The sequence below is a fragment of the Limulus polyphemus genome, unplaced genomic scaffold (assembly GCF_000517525.1).
Source record: "Limulus polyphemus unplaced genomic scaffold, Limulus_polyphemus-2.1.2 Scaffold795, whole genome shotgun sequence".
In the NCBI taxonomy this organism is placed as follows: domain Eukaryota; kingdom Metazoa; phylum Arthropoda; class Merostomata; order Xiphosura; family Limulidae; genus Limulus; species Limulus polyphemus.
This window is the reverse complement of record NW_013666405.1, coordinates 248,566-270,122: the sequence shown is the minus strand read 5'-3', so window position 1 is coordinate 270,122 and position 21,557 is coordinate 248,566. Positions and strand designations below refer to the sequence as shown.

The following is a 21,557-nucleotide window of genomic DNA, read 5'->3' as shown; positions in this document are numbered from 1 at the left end:
GATAACAGTAAAAAAAAAGTCATGTGGATGAATCAATTGACTGAAGACATTCTTACAATTTATTAGGGCTAAATGTAGTGTAATGTCATGCATGAAACCTGGGGAGTTATTTCCAGGTTTGAGTGTGTTTGCCATTTTATATGGACCTAGTTTGTGCCATCGCTGCTGAGATAAACTCTCAACAACCCCAACAAAAATTTTAATGTCTGTTATCTTACTTATCTTTTTTTTTTTCTATCTTTTGAAAATTATTTGTTTTTTATGTAAGTTTGAAAGAATATTAAGTTCAGTCATACAATAAAAGGTAACTTAATGTGTTTAAATAAAGATTTAACAATGCAATCTCTAGGCTATGTTTACATAAAGATTTACAGCTGCAATTACTGGATTAAGTTTAATCACAGACATAGGAATGTATCTTCTAGACAATGTTTAAGCAAAGTTGTGGGACTGCAATTTCTAAGCATGGATTAAATAAAGAGGAAGGGCTTCAATCATAAGCTGTTAGGTTTTAAAAAATATCTGATTTAGTAATACCAATTTCTCTGTATAGTGTAAACTTTGAAATAGGAAATTAAAAGTTTTAGAAATATCAGACATTATACAGATTTCTTTCATTTCTGGAGTTTAGCAGTAAAGTAATATCTCACCATCTTATATGTTTGAAAGTTAAGGTGGAGTTTCAGGTTTGTTAATGAGTAGCCTCACATATACTTGAATTATTGTGATTGACATGGACTCGTATTCCATGGACTTTGAATCTGAGGATTTGTGGTTTGCATTCTGTTACCAAAAAACGTGCTCTGCTCTTTAAAGCTGTGCTATACAAGTTACAGTCAAATTTCACTATTTGATCAGTCAAGAGAATTGGTGATAGGTGCTGTTGAATGGCTTTCTTCTCTCTTGTCTTATCATTTCAAAATTAGGGATGACTCTGCACAGATAGCCATTATGTTGCTTTGCACGGAACTTCTAAATCAAATGAACTACAGTTACAATTAAACTTTGAAATGCAAGATTAAATATCTTTGTTTAGAATATCCATTGTAAAACAGGTGAAGCTAGAAACAAAAATTGTCACATTTACTTTAAAATTGTATACCTTTCATTGTATTTATGTTACTTTATATGATTTATACAACTTTAGTGGAAGGAAGTCCTTGGTAAGGATCATTTGTTGACATTATGCCTTATTATGTAAAGCAGTATTCTTTACAAATTAGTTAGTGAAGAATCATGGAAACCATTCTGTTTATCTTTAAAATTGTTTATCAGTTTAGGAGTTTTTCATGCAAATATTTTACTATTAAGTTTATTCTTTTACCTAAACATTCAATAAGGGACAACTTTTTTAATAACTTGAATATTTGTTCTAGCATAAGATAAATATTTTATCTAAGTAGAAAAATTTAACAATCTTACCAAGTCATTGGTACTATTTTGCCGTTACTGTACCTTTTTTCTTTAGATACTTACATCTTGGTCAATGCATGGAGTCTTGCCCAGTTGGTATGGGTCATAGCAAAAAGTATGAATGTATTCCTTGTCCAGAAACGTGTAGTACATGTAAGGAATCTGGTCCAGGGAAATGTCAGAAGTGTCGAGAGAAGTACATTCTTCATGAAGACAACTGTATAGCATCCTGTCCTTCAAGGTATTTAATGCAGAAAATAAACAATCCAGAAACCTTTGTAGTATTATAATCCTAACCATATAAAGGGGAATAGTATTTGTTATTTATAATAGTAGAAAAGATAAATGATATTTTTAGCTTGCACTTGGACTACTGGCCAAATAACCAGAGAAAACTTTAAACATTGAGCTATTGACATTGTTCACAAGTAAGTAATAAGTTAACTAGCCAAGTTCCCAAATATCAGGTATTGATATTTTTTGAAACAGCTGAGGAACATGATAGGCTACTTGATATTGAGGTATTGAATTTTTAGATATTGAATTATTGATACTGCTGACTAGGCAGTATTGGACTGTTATTTAACCCTCTTGCTACAGGCAGGTCAAAATATGCATGTCACGACCTTTTAGAGTTACATTCAAGATATAATTAAACTACTATACTGTCGTGGTATATGAATAAACTTGGCATCAAAACATAGTTAATAAATCAAAGTTCCAAGGCAATACAGACCTCTTCACACACAAAGCTACCTTCCCTGTGCATCTGCCTTAGAGATTTGCATGCCACTGGCCTTTAGGCAACTCCCATCTAAACTCATGAGATTTCTTGTGAATTGCACCACTGCATAATGACATGATTATGCAGCAATAGCCCTCCAACAATAGGAGAGCAACATAACCTCCTTGTGCACTAGCTCCATCTATACTTATGCACTCATGATCTTCATTCTTTTTCTTTGGCATTGCTTGACTAAGACATGTTTGTTTTTGCTTAAAATTTAGAGATTTGTAGTCTGATAAAAGGACTTTGTTTCTTTTATCAGCTATGAACTCTCAAGGTTGTGTTACTTCAACATCTGAACTGAGTGAGAAATATCTTCACACTAGTCAAGTTTCTAGCTTGGCTACTGGAGGCAGCTGGGAGTTTTGGCACCCATCTATTCAGCTGGCATTTCTTCTAAGAAAGAATATCATGAGAAAGATGACTTTGACCATTTATTTCCTCCATCTGATTATGCTTTAGGATCCTCTCTCCCTATTGAGGAGACTGTTTAGACTTCCTCACATTATAGGGACCTTATCAATCAGGTATGCTCTGTTCTATCTGCCATTCCCATATCTTATGACTCCTCACATTCCCTCCTTCACATCTCTCACCCTAATAAATTTTTCGTTTTTGCCCTCTTCTCCTGATATTATGTCCATGCTACATCCTTTTTAGGTCAACTCCATTTCCATGGTTTGATGCCTCATTCTCCTCCCATGTCAGATTCACTTATCATCGCCTATTGTTATTTGAACTTCCCATTTCTGGAGTCTTTTTGTGCCTGTTTGGGGGGGTTGACCTACTGGTGTCAGTATCACTCTCCAGTGCTCAATTCTCTCATCTTTGCCTAATCCTACTTTCTGTGCTTTGTTACCTTTTCTCCCTGCATTTCATGTTGGAAACACTTCATCAAGCCCCAGATGACTTTACTGGCGATTCCCATTCCATGTCCCATACTGTTACTTCTGCCCTTTCCTTACTCATTCTGTTGTTGGGTAGGGATACCCTTCTGTTCCATATCTGCCTTCTTTCCTCCTTTTTTACGTGACCTCTTCCTAACCTTTCTGTTTTTGGAGGTATTCCTGATTCCATTGAACCATGGACAGAGGCTGCCTGGCATCAGTCCTTCCTAACGTCATTAGTTTCTTGCCTATCCCAACTTCAACATTTTCTACCGTGTCTCATCTTAATCCTCCTGTTTCCTGCTTTTCATTCCCTTTCTTTCTGTCCTTCTCCTTCTACTTGACAATCTTTGGCCTGATGTTAGTTTTTCTGGGCTCATCAGTGACTACAGGATGGATTCAGACTTTTTTGGGTGCTCATCTGCTGCAGTATGCACATCTTTGGGAACACCTATCTGCAGAGTCACTCTTTACTTCTCCCACAGCTTATCCTTCCACTTCTCTGCTTCTCAGCCCTCACTCTGTTTACTTCTCCTTCAGATCCCATTTATCTTCAATGTCTGGAAGATGCAGTGTTAAATTTCTTGCACAAACAGGCCATCGAGAGAATGCATGACCCTTCACTGAGATTTTACTCTCACCTCTTCATGGTCCCCAATAAAAACTGGCAGCTGGTCATCGACCTTTCCTGTATTAATTGTTATTTGATCATCCTTCATTTTTTGTATGGAAAATTTCCCTCTGCTGGTTCTTTTTGCCTGGACTGTGTATGATCAAGGTCGACATCTCAGACACATTCCTTGATATTCCCTTTGAACAGTCTTCAAGACATTTCCATTGATTCATTCATCATGATCTTATCTTCCAGTTCAGAGCTGTTCCGCTCGGCATTGTGTCAGCCCTGTATGACTTCAACAGCTATCTCCACAGACTTGGTCTACGGTTCGACTACTATATGGACAATTGGCTTCTTCTGTCCCATTTGCAGGAGGAGGCTCACCTCTACACTTCTTTTCTTCCTTGGAAATTCACCTATCTAGAGTGGCTTCTCAAAATTTCTAAGTCCTTTCTTACCCATATGCAATACCTCATCCACCTGGGAGTGCTTTTCAACTCCTTTCTCAGCTGAGCTGAACCTTCTCCTCTTCATTTGCAAGTGCTGGAACATTCTGCCACCAGGATGTGAGCCTCTCTTACTCATACTGCTTGAGAAGTTCTATCACTTTTGGGATCATGGCTTCTCTGGAACCATTATTCCATTGTGCTGTGCTCATATGTTTCTCTTGTTCTCTCCACTTCTCACAGACATTCCTTCATGGCTAGACTGCCCCAATACTATTGTTGGAGTGCCTATACCTCCACTTAAACCCAATTTACACCTCTTCAACAATGCTTCCCTCTTGGAATAGGGGGCATCTCTGAATGAGCTTACATCATGCACCTGGACCCACTATGAGGCTTCACTTCACATCAGTATGCTCGAACTGTTTGTTATGCATTGGGCATGTTCCCATTTCCTTCCCCCTCTTGGTGGATCATTTGGTTATGGTTCACTCTGACAACTCCACCATTGTTTCCTATATCAATCATCATGGTGGCACAATATTCAGGACCCTTTGTTGTTAAACCCTTGACCTTCTTTATTTGGCTCATTCTCAGTGGGTTTGCTTCATTGAATGTCATGTTCTGGGTGCTATGAACCTCATTGTGGACCAGCTCTTTCAGCCGGATTGTATTCTGCCCATGGAGTGGTTTCTTTACCCTCAGGTTTTTCAGTGGGTGTGCTCTCTTCTGAGGACTCTGCATGTCAATGGCTTTGCCACACCTCTCATTTCCAAGCTTCCCCTCTTTTGGTCTCCCATACCCCATCATTCAGCCCTGGCTGTCGAAGCTTTCAGTTCGGACTAGTTTCATCTTTTCATGTATGCTTACTCACCTCTCTGACTTCTGCCATGGATCCTAGCATTGATTCATGACACTGCTTGTCATGTCCTTCAAGTTGCACCTCTTTGGCTAGCTCAACTCTGGTTCCCTCTTCTTTGCATTCTGTCTACCTGTACCCCTCTTCCCCTACCTCCCAAACTTTCTCTATTGCTCTAACCTCATGCATCATTGTTCCATCCAGGAATTATGTTCTTGTTGTCCATCTATCAGTGTAAGTGACATGTTTCTTATCATTAATCCGTCTGTTGTCACATTCCTCCTGGCTGTTTCATTGTGGGCCATCTCTCCTCCTTTTTTTATCTGGCTGTTTGAAAAAGGGTTGTTGGGCTGCCTTATCTACCATCTTTCACCTTTCCTTATATCTCAAGGTATTTTCTTCCCCAGTCCTTCTTTCTCCACCACATTTGCATTTCCTATTACTACCATTGCTTGGATGTCAGACTCCCAGGTGGCCTGGTGTTGGTTGTGTATTGGGCCTGCACGTGTACCAGGTGTGGGTTGTTGGAATGGAAGTTACATTTCTCTTCTGCTTTCTGGTCATGAGGTGAAGTCTGTTGAGGCCCTACTCCTACTGTGGACCAGAAGACGCATACCTGGATGTGGACTGGAGAGGTTCCACCAACTAACTGCAATCATCTTCTGTTCAGTATAGTTGAGATGTGCACTTACTAGCATATCGTACCCTCCTCCTACAAGTGTTGACAAAGACAACATGGCACGTATTCAGTGTTCTCCTCCTGCAGATTGTGTCGGTCCAATAAGTCTGATGGTAGAGTTGAGGTGTGCACTTGGTACAGTCTGTACATACCCCAACCATGCTACACAAATTGGCTCTCTGACCTCTTGTGTACAAGTCCTCGGATGGCCATGTTCTTATTCTACCCATACCCATGAGGCTTGTGTGCTTCTTCCTCCTTTCCAATCTGGGTGAAGAGTATACCCTGGAAGAGATGAGATGCAGTATTCCACAAGTGTGCCCTTTAAGGAGTCCTAGTCATTAGATGTCACACTCCATGGGTTTCTTTCGAGTGCTTTCTGAAGGGAGTTCATCTAGGTAACTTTTGCACTGGTCTCTTCACTAAATTAAAGTGGGATTCTAGCTTTCTATATGAAGAGGTGTGTATTGCCTTGGAAGTTAACATTTTCATTACCTGAAAATGTATTTCTGACAGATACCTCTGTTCACACTTCCCACCCTTCTTTCCCACTTCCAGTGCATTTTAGTTTTACTTGCCTCATCATAGAATGAATATTATCATGAGTGAAGAACTATAGAGGAAGCTAGTGCACAGGGAGGTTATATCACCCTTCTATTGATGGAGGGCTATTGGTACATAATTGTATCATTATGAAGTGGTGCAAATCATGAGGAATCTCGTAAGTTTAGATGGGAGTTGCCGAAAGGCTAGTGGTATGCAAATCTCTAAGGCAGATGCATGAGGAAGATAGCTTTCTGGGTGAAGAGGCAAATATCTATTGGAAATACATTTTCAGATAAGGAAAATGTTAAATTTAATATTACATAAGTTTTAAGCTCTTAATTTTATAAAGAAATATTTAAGTAATTCCTTGATCTTACCCTTGTATGAGAATTGTGACATTTATTCTCTAGGTATCCCCCTCTTCTCTAATTTATCACCCCTCTGAGAAATATGGACTTTTAACATAAATTACTCATTATAATATTGTTATCATGCAGGCAAAGTATAATTTTCATAGTCTTCAGTCTTATTTGGTTACAGAGCCATAAAATAGAAAATCAGACCCTTCTTCTCATGCCCATCTGTCACATTCTTTCTTTCACAACTTGCCAATAGTTCTCTCTCTCTCTGATTTTAATACTGTATTATTTAAAACCAATAGAAAGCCAAAGCTGTTTTCTATTGTCTATTTTGCTTCCAGTTTAAACTCTGTTCCCACGGGAAATACATTGATGAACTTTTAATGGCTCTTATCACATAGTTAGAAAGCCAAAAATATTATGATGCTTATCAGATGTTGTCTGCTCTTTATGTGTTATTATTCTGTGTTCTTAGGTGCATTATTTAATTAAATAAAAAATTATTTAGTATAGTAGTACCATTAGTTTAAAAAACACTGGGTTAAATTTCATTGACATTCAACAGTAAAAACAAAAGAAGATCCAGGTATGTATTATGTTTTTTTAATATATATTCTTTATCTTTACTTATTATAAAAGTTAATAACATGTAAAAATTAGAAACTTATTACAGTAGATGAGGTTAGATTATGTAAGATAAAGAAAAATTAATAATAATAATAAAAATGTTAATGAGGAATGCTGGTGAGCATCTCGGGAATAGCTCGTGCTTTACGTAATTAGATAGGGTAGTGTGAGTTATATGTTTATCAAGTGATTTACAGCTTGTGTGGCTGAATTATTAGTTAGACATATTTCAATAGGCAAAGAACAATAACATTTAAGTAGAAACAGATATACACTGTTATGAGATTTAAGCTATTTAGGATAAACAAATGTAGTTTCATGTTATAATTTGAAGTCATTCTAGAAAGAAAAAATGGTAATTTAGATTTATTTTGTATTTTATTATTGTGGTTATGAGGTCAGTCAAGTTAACTAACTTTGTATTGAGTTATAGTAGAGAAAATAACAGATAAAATATAAAGTTTTACTAAATAAAATGTTTGAAATTTATTTAGGATGTATTAGAGATTATGTAAATAAAATTTGACAATTTTGAGAGGAAGAAAAATATTTTTAATCTTAACATGAAATCACTTTGCACTCAGAACAGTCAACTTTTTGAGAAAGTTTGAGTAAAAATACTTAATTATATTGTATTGTTTTTTATCTATAAAACAATCTTTACACTTACTGAAAGTTTGTGAAATTTTGTGAAGATACACAGGATATATTAGAAGTTATAGTATTAAAACTATAACGGTCAATGTGTGGTGATGAATTTGTGTGATTCGACCAAGAAAAATAGGTGAGAAATAATTGAAACCAGTTTTTAATTTATTTCTTTTTCTTGCATCATAGGCAGTGAATATATTAAGTTGAAGTCAGTCTTCTTAAAACATGTTTTTCACATGCTTTTTTCACAGGTGGTTTAGAGACACAAGAGGAAAGTGCCAACAGTGTCATTCCTCATGTTTCACATGCATTGAGGGAACTGAATATGAGTGCTCCTCTTGCACTAATGGACATGCTTTACTTAATGGACAATGTCTACAGTCTTGTCTTAAGGGATATTATAAATACACCTCCAGAAATAATATCACAGAATGCCTTCCTTGTCATCACAGTTGTGAATCATGTAAAGGTATGTTGAACTTTAGTGATTGACCTAGATGATTGATTATTCAACAAAATAGAAATAAATTATAATTTGTGCAAGCCTTTGCATTTCAGAAACTGAAGGAAACTAATTTTTATTATTTTCAATGGAAACAGTAATTTCTGGTATTAAACAATCTCATCAAATAGGTTTTGTACCACTGTTTATTTATTAACATGATCTTTACACATTAAACATCCATATATCTTTTCACACATATGATGACCACACAATCTTTACACATTAAACATCTATATATCTTTTCACATATATGATGACCACACAAACTTGTATAATTAATGGCAGTAAGATATTACTTTCAAAAGACTTCAAACATATCAATATAAATTCTGTTAATCAGTGGAAAATAATTTAAAGTATCATATTAGATTATACTGACAACCAAAATACATTATTTCATATACAAATAATGAATGAAATAATCATATTTATAAGATTACACTAATAAAGAAATAATACTTATGACAAAACATAATAATGATGAACAAAGCATATATATCAATAATAGCTACAAATATAAGCCAATCATTTCATTTAGGTACCTAAAAAGTTCTGTTACATGGAGATGATAAATTTAAATAGTGGCTGAGATGGGTAATGTGGTTTTTTAGACATTCACAATTCTTTTAATTTAAGAATAGCTCGAGTGTTAAATTTAGTTACTTTTAGAAGCGATTTTGTGTGTTTGTGAGTTTAGCCGTAAAGAATAATTTGTCTCGTCAGTTGTGTTATAAAGTAATTGAACAAACCTGTGTGGACTTTTGACGAAAAGAAACAATTATTTAAAGCTCTGGATACAATTTTGACAAACAACAGAGTAATGCAAGTGAAATTATCTTTGACTGTATTGTAACAACAGAGCAGAGGAGTATAATTTGTCTCGTCAATTGTGTTCTAACATAACTGAACCAGCCTGTGTGGACTTTGAGGAAAAGAGACAATTACTTAAAGCTCTGGATACAACTATGTTGATTAACTGTGTAAGAAACATTTGTATATACGCTTGGCTTGTTTTAATACATTATTTTAAAACAAGTGGACTGTATGCTGTTTGTTTATTGTTAAAATGTATCACGACCAAATCATAGACACTAACTAAAGAATTCTGTACATCCACACATACATAAAATCCTGACATGGTTACCACACTTTTTTAAACTTTTCTCAGGATTTACCTTTTTTGAGCTCTTATTTTCATTTTACATAATTATTAAAACATGAGGTGTGTATAAAATAGCTTCACAGATTATCATAAAAATGTGCATTTATTACAAGCCTATCTTTGAGACTGATAATTTCATTAACATTGGAATTTGTCTCTGTTTTTGTTAGAGTACAACACTGCTTGCCTTGTGTTTCCTTTATTTCAGTAACAATGCCTTCCATTCAGTTGATGTTTGTAAATGTTCTGCACCATTTTTCACAATAAAAAAAACACGCACAGGAGATTATATGTTGTAACTGTTTTTCCTTCATCATATTCTTAAACCGAGTTTCGATACTTGTAGTGGGCAGAGCACAGATAGTCCATTGTGTAGCTTTGTGCTTAACTACAAAGAAACCAAACATGTTCCTAGTGATATTAATTTCTTAGTAGAAAGCTCAGTTTACATTAGTACTTTTAAACTTGTTTTAGAAATTACATGATAAGTCAGTTATACATAGTACAAAGTAAGATTTTAGCAAAAATATGAACAAGAAAAAAATATAATTAGGATAATCTTGCTACCCCAATCAGTCATGAAATGGTTTAAAAAATAGAACAACATCTTTGTCATACAGTAAATATGCTTTAGGTTTTATTGAAAATAGATGTGGAAGCATTCAAATATTTGCATGAAGTGTAAACGCACTGCCTGTTTTAAATGCATTTGCCGAAATTGAATGTGTTTGGAAGATTTTTCAACTTGATGAAATGTGTGGTGGCTGCATTAAATAAGATTGTTTTTATAAACTTAATTAATAAAGTTTAATCTTGTCACAGTCTCTCTGATACTGTAAGTAATATTTTCAAGTCTAGCAGAAATGTTTTGCAGTACTCTGAAAGACAAATACTGTGCATTCTTTAAAAGGTCACTTTAATATTAAAACATTTTTTTATGAATTATAGAAATGTTGGTTAAACTAGAGTGCATAGTTGCTGGAGTAGAAGAACAAATTATTATACATGTATTAGTTTGTAATGGGTACAGGTATTTCTATTATATATGTATTTTAATTGTGGGACCTATATAAAATAGGTACTTTATGTTTTGGACAATTGAGAGATAGACTTGTTTACCATATTTAACAAACAAACCCTTCATGTGACTTGAGAGTCAAAATATTTTCCAGGTCTATAAACTGAAGAGGAATAGATGTATTTTCAGGTAATGAGACATGTTCTGTTCCAGTTTTTGTTTTATCTGAGAGATATAAGCATTATCTAGTATTAAATATTATAATATAAGTTTAATAGTGAAAAAGCATCAAACTTTTTTAAAGGCCCAAGTAACATGGAATGTACAACATGTCCTGGGAATTCAACACAGCAAGATGGCAAGTGTATTCCTTGTTTGGATGATGAATATTATGACTACAAAACTAAGGTGAGTAAATTGTTCCATAATATTATCGTGATTTTAAGTATCAAAGAATACATTGTAGAAATTGCTCTTCAGAAATTATAAAAAATGTATTTTCCAAGTTAGTAATAATTCATACAGTTCCATTTTAAAGGCACACCCTGTATGTTAGAAAATACTGGCAATGTACAGTGTCTACAAGCAAAATGTTATCTGTGAAGTTATTTACATTGATAGGAAAACATACATTGGAATGTCTTACTTGCACCACATTTTCTCAGTTTGTCAGGTGTATTTATGAAATTTATGAACATGTGGAAGTGGATTAACATATATTGCTGGATCATTTTGCTGCATGCTGTACAAATTGTGTAAACCTTAAGTGTAATTTCATGTTTAAACAAACTTACATATAAAAGTTGTGATGGCATGTCCATACATAAAAAAGCTGTTTTGGCTTACTTTAACTTTTTTGTGAGACAGTTTAAGTATTTAAAGCTATATCTAATTCCGTAACATTCAGTTCTAACAAGCTTTAGAATTGAACTGAAGTTAACAATTTTTTAGATTTTTTTTTTAAAGGTATATTAGAAATATATACAAATGCTTTCTTATTACATGCTTTGACAAATTTTATAAATTTAGATTACCTGACGAACCTAAGAAATTTTTCAGTAGTTTGGAGACTGTTTTAGGATGTTACATGTAGAAGAAATCTTCATCATGCCAGCTTAGAAATATTAGATAGGATTTGAACAGTGGAAACCATAACTTCAATTACTATAAAACTGTACAGTACACCACTTTGTTTATAAAGGCAACTTCTAAAAATGTTTCTTATTTTCTCCCCACAAAATTTTGATAATACTGAAGTCTAGCCAGATTTAATAAAAATGATAGGAAAACATGCTGCTATTTTGGGCCACCAGACTGACCATGTGTCAACTCTTAATTAAACTAAACTTCAGCTTTGAAAATCCAAAATCTGATAGATACCAACTAGCTGAAATCAACAACAGTGGGTATCTGATATTCCACCAATACTATCAACAAACAAAAAATATAACAATGTAATTGGTTTCACCACTATTTCAATCCAATGTTGCTTCAACTTACAGTTTTACAAGTTTCAGGATTCCATTTCTTCTGCTGTTTAACCTCTCTATGATCTTACAAAATAATATTAATGAATTTTATGAAAAACAGTAATAATATTATTAAAAACTATAAAAACATGAAACTTTACATGAACTATTACAAAGTATACTTCAGTTACCCACATTTTAGGGTTTGAAGTAAGGAATCTGCTTTTTACAACATAAATGTAAATTGTGTGGAAACTTTTTGTACTACAACAGTGCCTAAAAGCTATATTTCAATAAAATCTGGGGCTATAATTTCACATTTATCGATAAGATAATTCCACTTATGATGCTTTGTACAGTTATAATCTGCATTACGTTTAAAGATAATTCAGTTTTACACTAACATAAGCAAACACAATTGAATTTGAAATAAATCTTTCTGTGTAGTATGTCCTTTATTGTATATCCTACTGTTTGTTTCTCTTGTATTGAAGTAGAGTAGTCTGTAAGACATCAAATTTTCTGACAGTGTGTTCATTATTTTCAGTATTGGAAATTATAGTTAAATACTAAGTTAGTCAAATTCATTGGATGGATAGTGCACATATCACACCCATTGTCTCTTATATTGGGCATATACACATCCATGAATGTCGCCAAAATAAATGTAATTCACATATTTTTTGTACTAAGTGAAAAGTCTGAACAATGAAAAAAGCATTAAAGAATTTTGAAACTTTAATTATCCAGAAAAGATGTTTCTAGTCATCTTCATTACAATTTGATAAATTACTTAACTGAAACAAATGAGCTATGATACTACTTGTTTGTTTATGCTGCAATTTTTTACAGTATTTGAGACAAACTTGAAAGATTATATGTTATTGCATGCTGCTTATGTACTTCACACATGATTTTAGACAAATGAACTTTTTTGCTTTGTTTTACTGACTTAAACACAATTGAAAAGAAACTGATTTATATGATTTGTGACTTCACTTACACTATACCACCTTTTGATGGCCTTTATATTGAGCAGTTATTTTTTACTCTTCACATTTGAAGCTTTTTTTAAATTTCAGTTACAGAACTTAACACCTAATTAGCTTAATTTGATTTCATTACAACATTTTGTTCAGCATTTCTAACATTAGAATTTACTAACTGTTATCTGAAAAGCTCATCACTGATAGGAATCAATTAAACAGTGGCTAATTCACATTGTACATCAAAGTGCATTATTGTCAGATAACTTGTCCATACGAGTTAATGGTCAGTTTACTGAAACTTGTTCCACTGCCTTGTGTCAATTCTTTCACTGTTCTGTCCAAAGTTACCTCTAACTTGTTTAGTTGCTTCATTTCCCATATGTCCATTTCACTTTCTGTACCATTTAAATGGGGGCTAGCTCAATCAAGGAGATTACTGTTCAAGCATCCCAAAAACCTACTTTCTTTTAACTGCAAGACCTGCTTATAGCTGTATTGCTTGTACACTTCTCACCCACATCATGAACCTTCATCAGCAGACTTCAGTTTTATTATTGCTCATTTTTCAGTTTTGAAGCCATTTTAGGACTTAGTAGTTATATGCTTCATGGTTCTTCTCTCTCTTTCACTTTGCTTTTGTTAGCATTTAGTTCTAGCCCCAAGACTAACAGGTTAAACTGCTAAATTTCCTGCTTAATTTGCAGATTCTCATTTGATTTGATAACAACTGCAAGCTTAATGGATGTGACAGCCTTGAGTGTAGTAGCATGGGTAGGGCTGTCTTCACTGTTGTAAGTGCTGTGACTGCTGGATCATGAAGCTGGCCAGTGGATTCATTTTCTTGGTGATTATTAAAATATTTCTATATGATCACCCTAGATGATGTCTGGCTTTCTGTCAATTCTCTGTATTACCAATGGTGATTGTATACAAACTGCTATTGTGTTTGACTCTCTGAGCTCGTCTTATTTATGCTCTTCAAATGGTTTCTTCCTCATCCTCAACCGTATTTTCATAGAGTCAGTTCATTGGATTGAGCCTGTACTGAAGAATTAATGTTTACTATGATTTCAAATTTACTTAATGAGTCTTCATGAAATTTATGATCTTTTAGTAAACATTAAAGGTGTATTGCACACACACACAAAATCAGAATTTTTGATAAAGTATTTTTCTGAATTTACTTTATTCATTCTGACTTACATTAGTCTGAGTGCAAGATGATTTTCATGTTAAGAATAAAGTACATCTTACAGTTTCAAATTTGCTTGCATAATTCCTAGAACCTCCTAAGTGTATATCAAGTTTTTCATTAAAAATTTATATTTTATCTGATATTTTCTCTATCCTAACACTGTATAGTCTCAGTCGATTTCACTAACCTTGTAACCACCACAAAAAGAAAATGACTTAAATCTAAGTTTCCCTTTTTTTCTTTCTTGAATGACTGCAGATTGTAACAGACAGTTACAGTTGTTTATCCTAAAATCTTCAGTTCTATGTCCCAACTGTTTTCATTTAATTTTATTGCTCTTTGACTTGTGTAATAAAACTAAATTGCATAGTGAGTATCTAGCTTAAGTTTAATAAATTAATTACATAATTCATGAGCCTCTAGCATGCAGATCTCACAGAATTTTTTTTTTCATAAATGTCTTCTTATACAACCTAATAAATTTTTAATTTTTACATTTTAGTTATGTTTATAACAATAAAAAAAAAGTATACATAAACAATAAGAAATTGAGTATTTATGTCTGGCCTTTTGTTTTTTTGCTGTTGGCCCCATTGAAACTTAGCCCAAAATTTTTGTAACTGGTATTAATACATGAAATAATTTTTATTTATTTCAAATATGCAGTTCAGAACACAAAATATTAACATGCACAAAAAACAAAATGTCCTATAACTAGTATAATCTATCTGGCTTTCTAATTAAGATACAAGTGCCTTAAAATAATTCTCTTGTCTGATCAGTATGAACTCAGATAGCAACAATGAAACTATAGGCAGAATAATTCAAACACTATGGTCAAAAAATCAAAATGAGTTAGCTTTGTGTGGAAATCAGTAAAATAAAATATTATCTTTCTGTTGTTATAAATAATCCAACAGCAAACATTAGAGAGAATTATTGACATTTTGTGAGATAGAGGATGTGATAGAAGATTGTTGCAAGTTAACCTTAGGACATCATATAGAGTGGTGAGAAAATCGAAAATTGGCATTTTGAAGTGAACAAAATTAAAACTTGTATGATATTAAAATTTAATTTAGTGATATTCATTGAAAATAAAGTAGTTTATATTTTGAATGTAACTCAGTAAAATGTCTTGATGCACACTTCAACCTCATCTGTGCACGTAGGGTTAAGACCCCTAGTTTCACCACCTCGAACCTAGTGGTCCGTGGCACAGCTTCACTCAAACACCCAAGTATAAAGTACCGTATATTAGTACTTCAACTCTTAATACCTATGATCATCAGAAATAATTGTTTATGTGGACATGTAAGTAATGAAATTAGAAAAATTTAGTTTTGATTGTAATGCCCAAAATGGCTGTTTATTTTCATAAAAATGAATATATATAGCCATAAACTAAAAAATATGGTTAATTTTATTTATTGTCTATTCTCATATTAATAGAAGTAATTATTGGCCAATTCAAAGACTGAACAGTACTATTAAGAATTTACTTTTTTATTATTATTCCCTTAACTTTTAGTATTTCAGTATATAAAGAATATATCCATATTATGACTATTTGCACGTGACACTATAACTTTGAAACTTGAATATTGAAAATCCTGAAACTTTTTACTTTTCTTTCAACACCATACATTGTTTATAACAAAAGATTGTTAAGGTGGTATTATTATATGGGGAATGTATTGTTATCCCAACAGTACCATTTTGCTGTGCCGTATTCCTCTTAAAATATTATTAACTTAGGCTTTGCAACTAAACCCATATAGTCAAAAAGGTGTTCTTGATAGAGACATATCCCAAATATTCGTCAATAAATATACTTAGCTAAGTTTTTGAGAGGTTGGTCATTGATTTTTCATGAAAATGATGTTGATGCTCTATTTTGTGCAACAAATCTGAAAATTATAAAATTACTCTACACCAATTTAATTAGACTAAAATAATGTCTTCTGTAACACGAAACACTGTTCTTCTAAAAAAAAAAAAAAAATTTTTTTTTTTTTTTCAAAAACAGAATACTTCAGTAGGTTGTCTTATGTAACACAAGTGTACTAGTTGTTTTTCTACTTTTCTCCATTGGTACCTGTTTCATCACAACTTTTTATGTACTAAAATGTTCCAATTCATTTAAAATTCAACTACAATTTTCTTTTCTAGAAATGCAAAAAGTGCAATTTCAGTTGTGCTAGGTGTTTTGGACCACATGAAAATCAATGTGATGCCTGCAAGTCTCCCCTACGTTTGAACATAGAACTTAATAGGTGTATGCCATGTTGTGATAGACAACATATACTCTCAAAACATCCTAATCCTTGTTGTGACTGTAGCCCATCAGGTAAGAACCTACCAGTATATTTTCATCTTTGTATAAATTGAATTTAATGTCAATTTTGCAATTAATTTTATCAAAGTTACGTATAAACACGTAGTTCACAAAATCTCTGTTATCTTATTTGGAGAAAAGTAAATTAGTTACAAATATGTGCCCACTTTATGTAAAAGTTCATTATCATTAACTTAAGAAGAAAAATTAACAACATTTAACTAGAGGAAAATTAACTGTGGCCACAGGTAGTCACAAAGTTGTGATCATAGGCTTTATAGCAACATATATAAATGATTAATATGAAGAATACAACTTTACAAAAATTTCATGTCTTAGTAAATTCTGTTTATTATGTAGTGTGAATTTTTAAACATTTTACATAAAATAGTATTTAATGGCAATATCAAGTTACAGGAAATATTAAATTTATTTTTATGATGTCTAAAGCAACTGCTCTGATTGAGGCTTTAACAACACTTATGATATCCAATATTGAAGTAATACTTATGGATTAAAAGATATAAATCATGAATCCCAGCGTGATACTGGTTTCATTATTTCCACTCTCTTAAATAGCTGTTCTCGTTCAGTGCTGCCTTCTATATGCAAAAAAATGTTTTGTACATGCCACAAGCCTTGAAGCTCCCACATCTGGAATTGACTGAATCCAATGGGTAATGTTTACCTTCCACTTCCTTTCTTTGGTGTGTTAACTATATTTAGGGATTTTCAAGGGATACCTCCTCCTCCTTCCCTCCATGTTGCCATCTTCTGTTCTTTCCCTCAATACATGGCTTCTATCCTTTTGGGAACTTCTTGGGTGGGACACTGCTGTTTTTTTCCTGTCCACTGCTAATAGGGACTTATGGTCAGATTTTTTTCTCCACCAGTCTGTTTTTTTTGGGGCCCCTCCTGTACATTTAGCATCACGTAGGATATCTGCCATGCTATGTTAAATTTTTTTTTTTTTGCTCCAATTCGAGATAGTCATCTTTATTCTTTTACATTCCCAACAATTTTCTGTCCTTTACCAACAGGTTTTCTCCATTCATCATTTTTCTCCACCTCAATCACTTCTTGGGTCTTCTCCGCTTTCATATATAGTCTTTGATCACATTTGGGTTTGCTATTTCTGTATGTTGGAGTATGCTCATTCTTATTTTCCATTTTTCAGGGTGCTGTTTTAGGTTATTTCATCATGTGATTCAGTTCCAGTTTTGTGCCCTGCCCTTTGGACTGGTCTGGTACCATATGTCTTTTGGGGTGTGGTCTGCATTTTACGTGACTTCCACTTTTTGGGGGTGATTTTACTTACACTATTCATTGGATGTATAGCTTTAGTTAGCTACTTCTGAATGGGGGTAGTCTTCACATATACAAATACTTCTTCCACAGTCTGCTAGGGTTGTTGAATTTTCCAACTGGATGTGTTTTTCCTGTTCCATACCTCACATTCTAGTCTCTTTGGGGTGGGTGTTTTTACACACCCCTCTATTGGGACCATCCATTGATTTTCTTCTGTACGAGTTGATAGATTTTTATATCCCTACAATGTCAGGTTTCCTCCTTCCTTCCCCTCTTCTGGATTGTTTCTCTTCCCTGATTCTCATTTCCATTGATAGTTTGGTAGAATTGAATAGAGAGAGAGTCGCATGCTTCAAGAGAGTATGTCATTCTCTTATTGGTGGAGGGTTGTCACATGATGATTTGTATACAAAATGCATTGGAATCAGTCAATTCCAGATGTGCGAGCTTCAAGGCTTGTGGCATGTGCAAAACATTGTTTTGCATATAGAGGGCAGTACTGAAGGACAATAACTATTTATGTGAGGGGAGGTAAGTACCTATTGGAAATACATTTTCAGTATAGGGAAATTATAACTTTGTTTTTTGATAGGTTGTTTGTGTTAACTTTCTTTGTTTTCAGTAATCTAATATTAAAACTCTCAGGATATTTTATCATACAATAAACAAACATGGAACCCCAAGTAAGTAGTCTTTGAACATATAATGTTTCAGGTAGAGAAAACACAGGCTTCTCTTTCAGAATGTCTATTTATTTATGTAATAAATTACTATGTTGACTGATTCTTTCATTATTGAGTATGTGTAATTCTACCAGCTTTTGCCTTCTTACTTGAGTGTTTATGAAAAGTATAGAATTTGTAAAGTAATTTGTCAGTCCTACAAAAAAATAAAAACATACAATTTATAAAGTATCTGCTTTTCAGGACAATGTACTTTGTCTCCTGGTCATCCCCGCAGCATATGGTTTGGCCATAATAGTCATAAGGATGGAACAGCATCAAATGGGAACCGCATCTCCACTCAAAGTGCTGTTGCCATTGTGTTTATTATCAGTGGCTCATCGGTACTTCTATTTTTTGTTATTTTTGGCATTCTGCAAGTTCAATCAGGCAGCTTCTACAAAACTCAGCAACTTCCAAGAGACTACGAAAGAGTTCCAACTGCTGCTGGAGTCCATTTTGATGCAAAAGAGGAACAGGTAGCCTTGACACAAGAATATGAAGATGAAGAAGACAATCTTTATGAAAAGACATGAAGCTGTATGTTTAATATTCCTGTTAAATTTGTATCTATGAATTATTATATTGAGATTTCATGTGTCTTGAAAAATATATTATCTACTTCTAGAAATTGTGCCAAAGCAATTATGATTAACATAAAGGTTGATTTTTTCCTGTCAACAGTGTTGTAAATCATGTGAAGCTGTTGATTGGAAGAAAAATAATTACTGAGACTTTTATTATAGTGTAAAGTAATGCTTATCATAGTAGCATAATTATTATGTTTGTAAATGACTCAAATAAAAAAACAAAGAAAATGCATAATTTGTTTTAAGTAGGTACATTAGTACATTAGGATAGTAATTTGCAGCACTTATTATTGTGAACTTCAAATTGTTCTTACTATGATTTTAATTGGTATTAAGAAAAAGGCTATCAGTCTTGGAACCATTAAACAAATAATTAGCATTGTTACACAGGTTTTAACTTCATATTTCAAGTTAAGTATGTAAAATACATCTTTGAATTACTACTTACCTTTTGACTTATTGCTTTCTATTTTGAAAATTGTAAATATTAGACAAGCAATGATTTGGTTGTGACTATTATTATTAATCTAAACAAGTTTAAACTATTCAGATTACTGTTCATTTATAATTGATTTTATGCTTCATCTATCACATAGTGTTAAAACAGAACTGTAATGTTATTTCTGTTTACTTAAACTCTTTCTCTGAATGTCTTCAAGACAGTTTCATTTTATGTAATTTCAACTGTTTTTATGTTGTAACTCTGAGTGCTTCAAAGAACACGTTTTATTATATTTTTAATTTGTAGCTGCCAGAAACAGCGTGTCTAACTACAAACCAATCATTAAAATCTATATAAAGAATACAATTGTTGGTTTAGTGTGAGATAATACTGAAGTCAATCCGTCCACATAATTGGCTAGAGATGGTGGCTTATGTCTTTCTTCTTTTACTACTGACTAATACATATGTAAGGACCTTTTTAAGGTTACTGTTCTTCTCATTTTCTAAGATTATATCTACTTCAAACATTCTTCATATGTTGACATTTTTGTAAACTTGCAGCTGTTTTTGTGTATCTGATTGGTAGCTCATGTTAATAAGAATAATATGCTAAACTTCATTAACACATAAAATCATTATTTTTCGGTCAATGAAATTATGTTTAAATTACAATGAACAGTTGTATAATTTTACCAGTTCTTATCTTAATAACTAAGTAGCACATGTATTACAAAAATCTAGTAAAATAATGTTTACAGACTCATTTTTGTGTTTACTTAAATCCGTATAGTGTAAAATCAATGAAGGTTTATGTTCTGTATTGCGTAAATATAATCTGCAACCAAACTCACTACATGTTAACGAGGGTGCTTTCAACCTAATGATGTAGTATGTAGTAGCAGTAGCAGTGATAAAAACCCTTACATACACCCTTGTTTATAGTAGTCCCCTTTACTTGAATACCAGAATTGGCCATGGTTTTGAGTAGTGTTTTTATGTGAATGTTTACTCACTAAAGGTTTTAATACAATTATAGTAGATCCTTTATGCATAACCACAAGAAACATTTTGAAGTATGAAAATCAAATATAAACGGTGAAACCCACAAAGTTTGTTGTAACAGTACATTGTAAATAAATCAGATTCCCCCACAATTTATAGCAGCAGTCCTGCCAATAAAAACACCCCTAAACAATATTTTGTAGCTCCAGTACACTGTATAGAAATAGGAAAACTCAGAAGTCAGCCATGTATTGCAAGAATAAAAACCTCTTACAATTCAGAACAGCCCTGTCAATGTAAACACAGAGAATCAACCATACTTTTATTCCAGTATCTTGTATTGCAAAGAAAACCACTATACTTTTTGTAGCATACAAACAGAATACTAGTGTTTATAGCTACAGTTCAGAAAAAACCATCATACTTTGTAGCACTGGTGCCGTGTATATAAATAAGGATTAGCTATAATTTCTAGCTATATTTCCTTCTACATAAACCCAGGAACCAACTCAACTTTGTAGCATGGATACTGTATATATAAACATACAAATCTACTATACTTTGTAGCACGGATATTATATACATATATAAGCATGGGGACTGTTCCTTAGTTTGAAGTAGCAGTAACTTGTTTAAATAAATGCAGAAATATAACATAATTAATAGTAGTGATTCCCAATTTCTTATCCTTTATTGCAAGAATGTTTGATGATCCAAAGAAACATTGTGAAGATATAATTCTTTCTGAATAAATATTCACATAATTAAAATTTCAAATCCTTTCAAACTTGTGTGTAACTATCTACATTCTGTGTACTTCGTATCTATAGTTCACATATATTTTTTATTCCTCTGTAAGTTTTTTATAAAGATTTTGCCAGTCTGTGGTTTAAAAAAGGTTGGGAATCACTGATTTATAATCAAGAAGTGAAATAAGTACATTGT

General features: G+C 33.0%; 1 protein-coding gene across 1 annotated transcript in view; it reads left to right on the top strand.

Annotated features, from left to right (window-relative positions):
- The window catches only part of LOC106460561 (furin-like protease 2), a 112,277-nt gene extending 91,906 nt beyond the window's left edge, over positions 1–20,371 (top strand). The window contains exons 22-26 of the mRNA XM_013920278.2: positions 1,469–1,654; positions 8,122–8,339; positions 10,860–10,963; positions 16,381–16,558; positions 18,781–20,371. Of these exons, the coding sequence (XP_013775732.1) occupies positions 1,469–1,654; positions 8,122–8,339; positions 10,860–10,963; positions 16,381–16,558; positions 18,781–19,112 (1,018 nt within the window). The 3' untranslated portion in view covers positions 19,113–20,371. The remainder of the gene's footprint in view (positions 1–1,468; positions 1,655–8,121; positions 8,340–10,859; positions 10,964–16,380; positions 16,559–18,780) is intronic.
- The last annotated feature ends 1,186 nt before the right edge of the window (positions 20,372–21,557 follow it).